We start from the raw sequence: 9,833 nt of genomic DNA on the forward strand, positions 1-9,833 counted from the left end.
ATATTGCCTAACCTTCTGTGGGGGAATTTTCCGTTAGAAAATTATCTAATTTGCACTATTTGTGCTATGTGAAACGACGTATACATGAGGTGACGAGTGTGTACATGGGCGTATGTGTTTTTAATGATCGGATTAGACATTGAGCTATTAATATACCTTGAATTGGGATTGTTTGTTATATGTTACATGCTTTGTTGTGGAATACACCCTGCACTCTTATGTTATTGTTATGATTCTTGTGCACTTTGTTGTTGAGTTGTGGGCTATATCTTGTTGTGACTTTGGTATTGTTATTTTGGTGATATTGTGGCACATGTACATGTGTTGTGCGGGTTGATAGTAGTGTTGTGAATGAGATGTGCAGGCGGCAACATAAGGGAGGCATTTCATTATGATGTGCATGCGGCGAGATAAGGGTTACTATTTATGTGCATGCAGCGAAATAAGGGTGGCATTCCATTGTTTATGTGCATGCGACGACATAAGGTGGCTTGTTAAGAATGTTATGAGATATATCAGGGTGATTCTTGTTATTATTCATGTGTTAGAACCGGGGTTATTATTTCGATCTCACACTTGTTTCTTACATGTTTCCGGCTTGTGTTTTTGTGAAACGTCAGTTGATTTTGATATGATATCACATGCCCTATCCCCATCGTAATTTGTTGGCAAAACGGGTATTTCCACAATGAGTTTTTATTACACTTTTTCTGAGGTTGCTAATATTTTTTCTGTTATGCTTTTCTTATCAGTTTTATGTTGATATCTTGCACATGCTATTTGACTAGTGAGTGTCTTGACGTGAACCTCGTCACTACTCCACCGAGGTTAGTCTTGATACTTACTGGATAGTGACTATGGTGTACTCATACTACGCTTCTGCATATTCTTTGTGCAGATCCAGGTACCTCAAATTGTGCTGGTCATTAGAGAGTTGTTCTAGAGCTATTGGAGACTTCAAGGTATACCTGAGATGCCGCTCGTAGGCCTCGGAATCGCCCTCTTTTATTTACTTTAATATTGTTTATGTATCTCAAACAATGATGTTCTTTTGAGACTTCTTATGTATTCATTAAGAGCTTATGACTCAGTATTACCAGGTTTTGGGATGATGACCGTTGTATCTCTGTTTTGGCTACATTATGGCTTTTCATTGCTTTTATTTACATTTTGAAGTTGTTATATTTTGTCCAATATTGTCATGTGATAAGCTTAACTAGTCTTAGGTACTAGGTTCCATCACGACCCTTACGGTGGGATTTTGGGTCGTGATAGTTTTGAAGGAAAGGTCATGAATTCTAGATAGCATGAGATAATTCAGAAGTTTGAGGGAATGATAGCACTATCTTGTATTGCTTGAGAAGGGTGCACGTTGTAGAAGACGCATTGTTAATTGACTAGCGGATGGTTGACTAGTACCACATAATCGCATGGTTGATCAATGTTGATATCCAGGTTTGCTACTTGATGCGGAAGATTTATGGAAGTAATTCTCAAGATGAAATTGTGCATGCATGATGTGGCAGTCATTTAAGTGGGAGAGTTAGAGGCCAGGTATGGAGATTCTTGTATTCTCGATGTTTGGAGATTTGATTTTCTTTAGGATGACTATCCTTCCGGTTGCGGGCTGTGAAAGTGTGCTCAGGGTTTGACAGCTAATGGTATGTGTCATGGATAGGGTCACTATGGACTTTTGGAAGGCTATTTACCTATTTCTGAATGTTTTGAGTTGGCTTGGGGGCCTATTGGTAGGCCTAGTGAGAATGTGTACATTGGAATGGATTTGCTTACTTGGCACACATTTGTTATGATGTGTCATCAGGTGGAACTCATCTTATTCATGCCATGATCTATTTCATGTATTATTCTTTTAAGATATGATGGGTTGCGAGACAACATGATTATTCACACACATATTGTGGTTCTATTTAGGCCTTGTGGCTATATATGAGCGAGATGGATCTTGGGATGTTGATCTGCTTAATGCACCTTAGGCGTGCTTACCTTCTTCGTATCGCATTAGGCTATCCGTCTCCCTACAGTTATGTTTATGCACTTTACGTGCTTGTTTTTGATACAAACGTGTTTGCTGATTTTGACCATTATGGCTCGATGTGTATTCCATACGTATTGATATGTTTGTATTAGGCTACGTCGCTGCAACGGAGTTTTGATTGGATACAATTCCTTGTGCTTATTCTATGTATCTTGTTTCTCCCTAGTGGGATGGGTTCATGGCATGATGATTTTGTTGTTATATCTATTGAATTTGTTGGATAGTTCTCTTATTTGGTTCTCTATCTGTCATGCCCTATCCTTGGAAAGCGCGATCGGCACTTAACCGAGTGAACCCGGTCAAGCAAGCCTATTAGATACTTTCTAGCCAATTAACCCATGATCAAGAAAAGACGTGATTACATTAATTATACAGTAGGAATCTCATTCATACAATCCTAAATCATTTCATTAGTCATTGCGCCTTTAAGTCTCAAAATACACATTTCTTATAGTTCAAGTGGAACAAGTGATCAAACACAACATAACTTGTTTAGCATTTCCAACACCCATATATACAACCCACATAGTGTCTACGGAGCCTCTAAAGATACAAAAGAGAGGAAAGATAGTGCCAGCAACAAGGCCTCGGCTATACCTCAAAAAGTGACCATAATATAAACAAAAGGTACAATACATGACCCCAGAATGAAATGGGGCTCACCGAGTCCGCGGAGAGGAGGGTGCAGCACTATCTGTGATCCGCATTGTCTGCTATGTAACCACCTACATTCATTTAAAGATGCGGTGCCCCCGGCAAAAAGGAACTTTAGAAAAGTCGAATAACACTAGTACGTATAGCTAAACACCAACTCAATAGAATGAATAATAATACAAGAGGAACAGTCAAGAATTCAATAAGGGCTTCAAATAATAGTAAAACAACAAATTAAGGATCATATACATTTTCAAGACAATTTCCGTATTACTAGGTTGGGTGACCTTTAGTACCGATATTCCACAAATTACCATACCTCAGTACTGTTACACGGAGTCCGATCTCGGCCCGATCGGCTAGGCCGCCTCATCTGAGACATTACCACAATTTCATTATAACTTTCCAGCACAGTACCACCATGTGTGCGGCATGGTATCCGATCACGGCCCGATCGGCTAGGCCATATAATTTGAGACATTACCACAATTTCATCACAATACCACCGTGTTCTTACACGGAGTCCGATCTTGGCCCGATCGGCTAGGCCATCTCTTTTGAGACATTACCAAAATTCCATTCACAATACTACCGTGTTCTTACACGGAGTCCGATCTCGGCCCGATCGGCTAGGCCATCTAATTTGGAGACATTTCCACAATTTCATTCACAATTTCTGGCACATAGGGGTCTTTCATACAATTTGGCAAAACAACCTTTATTTCAATCTTGACATGAAATCTTAACATTCCTAACACATATTCCACATTTTGAACATATTCTCAAATGGCCAGATTACATGATGAAGCATTTAGCATAAACATTGAACAAACATCCTTCAACACAACTACATTAGGAAAATCCAATTCGATAATGATCAAGGACTTACTCAGAAGAAGGGGGGTTTAGCCAACATACCTCAATTGAACTCTAAGATGTTCTGCAACATTAGCAACTTCAATCTATCTAACCAATATAACAAAATTGAACCAAAAATTAGGAAGATGAACATGATTTTAGCTCATTTGAGCATACTATCAAACACTAGGTGTGCATCTATGTTTTAATCCTCTTTGGTGGAAGATGCCATCATATCCCAACCCACTATCTACCATTATTAGCTCACAATCTTCCCGCATACTACAAGGATACATGTATGCAAGGTAAGCACCCACATCCCCATGAATTACCTCACTAATGGCACAATCTAGTTACACTTTGAAATTAAGAGTTTGGGTGATAAAATCTTACCTCTTAGGAAGAAGACCTAGGTTCTTCTCTTGATAATCTTCAAGATTTAAGTGAGAATTGAAGAACAATTTGATGAAGATCACTTCTCCCTCTAGGACCCTCTCTCTCACTCTAAAAATATCAGAAAATATGTTCAAAATGGTCCATGGGGTGTGTTTTAACGAAATAGGGTCGGGTTTAAAACCTCAAAAATGAAGCTCCGGAACAGGTTCTACAATCACATATGCGATCGCATTACCATTATGTGGACCGCATATCGTCCTCGAAAGAGGGTAAAAATCTAGTATTAGCATCTTATGCAACTCAGTTGTCATACCACACACCAGCAGCCCCAAATTTGACTAACTCCCTAAATTCTCAAAAACATTGCCAGAGTTTTGTTTGTAACTAGGCCTATCCACCTGTCAGAGAGCGCCAGAAACACATCTTACAAACATGTATAGAACCCAACGACATAGCATAACTCATAACCACACCAACCTTGGCCTCATGTAAACAACATATAACCAAAAATGAGCATCTTTACATTAACTGAACAAGTGATACGAACTTCTTAGGTGACATGTTCGTAAAAGAAAGGATTACACAACTATTCAAATAAGTGAGGATACTTCTTCTTCATCTCTTCCTCGGCCTCCCACATGGCCTCTTCAACCTGCTAGTTTCGCCTAAACACTTTCACGGAGGCAATTTATTTATTCCTCAACTTTCGGATTTGCCTATCAAGAATGGCAACTGGAATCTCTTCATATGACAATTCTTCATTAACCTCGATGGTCTCAACCAGAACAATGCGTGACGAATCTCCAACAACTTTCTTCAACATAGACACATGGAACACCGAGTGTACTAATGACATCTCAGGTGGTAGCTCAAGTTTGTACACCACCTCACCGATTCTCTGAATGATTTAGTACTGCACGACATACCTCGGACTCAATATCCCCTTTTTACCAAACTGCATAATACCATTCATGGGGTAAACCTTCAAGAATACCCAATCATCTTCTTTGAACTCTAATTCTCTGCGATGAACATCCGAATAGGATTTCTGACGACTCTGAATAGTTTGCAACTGCTCCTTTATGATCTTAAATTTTTCCATAGCCTGATGTACAAGGCCTGGCCCTATCAACCCTGCTTCCCCAATCTCGAACCACCCAATGGGAGATCTACATATCCTACCATATAATGCCTCAAACAATGCCATATAGATACTTTCATGAAAGTTGCTGTTATAAGCAAACTCTATGAGTGGCAAATGATCATCCCAGCTACCCTTGAAATCAAGAACATAAGCAAGCAACATGTCCTCAAGCATATAAATAGTCCGCTCTATTTGCCCGTCAGTCTGTGGATGGAAAGTTGTACTAAGATTCACCTGAGTACCCAAACCTTGCTGAAATTTCCTCCAAAAATTGGTCGTGAACTGAGCCCCTCGATCGGAAATGATAGAAACTGGAGTTCCATGTAGCCTGACTATTTCCTTGATATACAACTGAGCATACTAATCCGTTGTGTCGGTAGATTTAACTGGCAAGAAGTATGTTGATTTCGTGAGTTAGTCCACGATCACCTAAATTGAGTCAAACTTGCGTGGAGTGCATGGTAATCCTACCACAAAATCCATATTAATCATCTCCCACTTCCACATTGAATTTCTATGTTCTGTACCAACACACCATGCCGTTGATGTTCAGCCTTCACTTGCTGACAGTTCGGACACCTTGCCACAAATTCTGCCACATTCCTTTTCATGTCATTTCACCAATAGACTTCCTTGAGGTCGTGTTACATCTTCGTAGAACTTGGATGCACGGAATACCTAGAAGCGTGAGCTTCGGTCATGATTCATTCCCGGAGACCATCTACATTCGGAACACATAGTCGCCCTTGGTACCTTAGTGTACCATCATCCATGCTAAGAGAAAAAGTTGTAGTCTTATGTTTTTGAATCCCCTCCTTCAATTGCACCAAAAATGGATCGTTGTATTGCTTCTCTTTGACTTCCAGAACAAGCGATGATTCTGCCCTATTTTGCACAATTACCCCTCCTTCATTATAGTCCATAAGACAAACTCCCAAACTAGCCAGTCGATAGACTTCCTTGGCCAATGGCCTTCGATATACCTCAAAGTGTGCTAAACTACCCATAGATTTCTGTCTAAGAGCATTCGCCACAACATTTGCTATCCCCGAGTGATATAGAATATTGATATCGTAATCCTTGAGTAACTCAAGCCATCTTCTCTACCTCAGATTCAGCTCCTTTTGTTTGAAAATATATTGAAGACTCTTGTGGTCCGTGAATACATCCACATGGCTCCCATACAAATAGTGACGCCAAATTTTCAATGCAAAAACCACTGCCGCAAGTTCTAAGTCATGTGTTGGATAGTTATTTTCATGATTCCTGAGTTACCTAGAAGCATATGCTATAACTTTGCTGTGTTGCATTAATACACACCCAAGCCCAATTCTTAAAGTATCGCAATATACCACAAATTCATATGTACCCTCTGGCAAGGTCAACACCGGCGTTGATGTCAATTTCGATTTTAACTCCTGGAAGCTCCTTTCACAAGCATCGGGACATTGGAACTTAACTGTTTTCTGAGTCAATTTAGTCAATGGAGAAGCAAGAGTAGAGAACCCCTCCACAAACTTCTTGTAATACCCTGCTAAGCCTAAAAAACTATGAATCTCGGTGGGCGTTATAGGTCTAGGCCAATTCTTTATTGCTGAAATCGTTTGAGGATCAACCTTGATTCCTTCTCTAGAGACAACATGACCTAAGAATGTGACAGATTCGAGCCAAAATTTACACTTTGAAAACTTCACATACAATTGGTGCTAATGAAAAGTCTGCAACACTGCCCTGAGATGATCAACATGGTCCTCCCGACCTCGTAAATACACAAGAATGTCATCAATGAACACTATCAAAAAGGAGTCGAGGAAAGGCTTGAAAACCTGATTCATAAGATCTGTGAAAGACGTTTGGGCATTTGTTAGCCCAAAAGACATTACCAGAAATTCAAAATGCACATACAGGATCCTCAAAGATGTTTTCGGAATATCCTACTCCCTGATCTTCAGTTGGTGATACCCAGATCGTAAATCAATTTTGGAGCAGTATCTAGCACCCTGTAACTGATCAAACAAATCATCTATTCTTGGTAGTGGGTATTTGTTTTTGATTGTGACTTTGTTGAGCTACCGGTAGTCAATACACATCCTCAGTGATCCATCTTTCTTCCTCACAAAAAAAATCGGTGCGCCCCATGGCGACACACTCGGTCGGATTAAACCCTCCTCCAACAAATCCTTCAACTGCTCCTTTAGTTCCTTCAATTCTGTTGGTGCCATTCTGTAGGGCGGAATAGATATAGGTTGCGTGCCTGGTATCACATCAATCCCAAAATCAATCTCCCTGTCTGGCGGAATCCCAGGGAGCTCATCAGGAAAGACCTCTGTAAATTCATTCACAACTGGCACTGACTCGAGTTTAGGTGCCTCAGCAGTGGTGTCCGTAACCCGGACCAAGTGATAGATACACCCCTTGTTAATCATCTTTGTGGACTTAAGGTAAGAAATAAACCTACCTTTTGGCATCACATTATCCCTCTTCCATTCAATAACCGGTTCATTAGGAAATTCAAACCTCACAGTTCTAGTTTGGCAGTCGAGCTTAGCAAAATATGAATAATGCCAATCCATTTCCATAATTACATCAAAATCAACCATCCCCAATTCAATGAGATCGGACACGGTGTCCCTACCGTGCACCATGATAACACAACCCCTATAAATGCATGTGACCACAATAGACTTGCCAATCGGAGTAGATGCAGAGAACGGCTCATGAAGCTGTTTCAGTTCTATCCCAAATTCTGTAGCAACAAAAGGGGTAACATAGGACAAGGTGGAACGGGATCAATAAGAGCATATACATCATGAGTTTGGACGGTCAATATACCTATGATGACCTCTGGAGAAGCCACAGCACTCTGGCGACCATTCATAGCATAGAAATGGATGGGTTCTCCTGAACTCTGCGCACAACCCCTAGATGCATCACGCCATGCTGGTGCCGGCGTGCCTTGTGCTAGATGGGGGTGTTGAAGATGTAGCAGCTGCAAAACTGGATGGCTGTGTTTTACCCCTACCCGCACCCTGGCGGGATGAATGGCACTCCCTCTGAATATGATCCCTCAATCTACACCCGTAACATATAGGTAAGTCCATGTAGCAAATCCCCGGGTGCATCTTCCCACACCTGGGGTATGGGAGCCCCCGCTGCTGCGAAAATCTCCCTCTTGATCAGCCCGGATGGTAGGGCCCCTGCTGCCCTGATTGGGCCTGAAGTGACTCCCCTGCTGCTGACGGTGCCCCACTGGCAATGCACTGGTTGAAGATTGAGCATTAGACTGGGTTGACCCTGATGACCCTCCCGTGAAAGCTGATCTCCCCCCATCAAATGACTCCCCAAAGTTGCCCGCGGACTGAGCCTTGTCGGTACCCTCTCGCTCGCTCTTGTTCTTAAACTTGCGGTCCTCTGGAGCTTGAGCAAATGCTACCATTTTCCCATAGTTCATGTCTAAATTCAAGGAAGTTGTAGCGGCCTCATTGATAACCAAGGGGCTAAGGCCCTGCACAAACCGGCGCACTCTAGCCTCCATAGTAGGCAACATGAGAATGGCATATTTTGAGAGGCGCGCGAACTCCATGTGATACTCTCACACACTCATACTCCCTTGTTTAAGATTCTCAAACTCTGCGGCACGGGCTTCCCTAGTCTCAGCAGGCAAGAAAAGGTCTATAAAGGCATCAGCAAACTCACCCCATCTCGCTGGAGGGCTCCTCTCCTCCCGAGAGTCCTCCCATATCTCAAACCAAGAATAGGCCCTCCCTTTCAGGCGGTAGGCGGCCAACTCCACTCCCTCCGTCTCAGTAGCGCGCATAATCTAGAGAGTCTTATACATATCATCAATGAAGTCCTGTGGGTCCTCCTCGGGATTAGCACCCGTGAACACCGGAGGATCTAACTATAGAAATCTGTTCACCCTAGAACTAGTTGAATCCCCTTGCTGGCTAGAAGATGTAGGTGCAACATTCGATCTTTGGGCCTGAGAAGCCAATATCTAAGTCAGCATCTGAATAGCTCCCCTAAGATCTCCATCAGAAATACCAGAGCCGGAAGCTGAGGCTGGAGGTGGAATCAGAATACAAGGTGGTGGAACCATCGCACCCTCAGTAGGTGTAGGAACTGGTATGGCCTGGGCCGGTGTAGTGGAATCATGAAGTGTAGCAGTCGGGGGATTATCCTCACCCCTCGGGTATTCACCCACATCATCAAATAAAGGGTCAACTGCCACTCCTAAGGCGGCGTTGGCTTCTTGGCCAGTTCTTACTCTTTTCTTAGGTGCCATATACTGAAAGTTAAAAGAATGCACGAGTTAGTAGAGGAACAGTTGCACATTTAGTTTCATCGCAATATCTAGAATATCAAAGAAGGGTATTGTTCCTAAATGTCCGTGTAGCCTCCAACTTATAGATGTGGTCGACAACACACCGATAAGAATGACTCTACCAGACACGGCTCTGAGATATCCTAGGACACTTTAAAACCTTAGGCTCTATTACCAAGTTTGTCATGCCCAATCCTCGGGAAGCGCGACCGGCGCTCAACTGAGTGAACCCGGATGAGAAAGCCTGTTAGATACTTTCTACCCAATTAACCCATGATCAAGAAAAGACATGATTACATTAATTGTATAGTAGGAATCTCATTCATACAATCCTAAATCATTTCACTAGTCATTGCGCCTTTAAGTCTCAAAATACATATTTCTTGTAAGTCAAGTGGAAC

General features: G+C 42.0%; 1 protein-coding gene across 1 annotated transcript; it reads right to left on the reverse strand.

The window, feature by feature from the left end:
* Window positions 1–4,310: 4,310 nt before the first annotated feature.
* On the reverse strand, window positions 4,311–8,643 carry LOC138895659 (uncharacterized). Its single transcript, XM_070180371.1, has 6 exons — window positions 8,241–8,643; window positions 7,941–8,069; window positions 7,567–7,854; window positions 6,461–6,753; window positions 4,891–5,312; window positions 4,311–4,362 (listed from the first exon to the last, which is right to left on the reverse strand). Exons 1-6 carry the CDS (start codon window positions 8,641–8,643, stop codon window positions 4,311–4,313), a joined length of 1,587 nt encoding a protein of 528 aa, XP_070036472.1.
* Window positions 8,644–9,833: the final 1,190 nt, after the last annotated feature.

This window comes from Nicotiana tomentosiformis, chromosome 7 (assembly GCF_000390325.3).
Source record: "Nicotiana tomentosiformis chromosome 7, ASM39032v3, whole genome shotgun sequence".
NCBI lineage: Eukaryota > Viridiplantae > Streptophyta > Magnoliopsida > Solanales > Solanaceae > Nicotiana > Nicotiana tomentosiformis.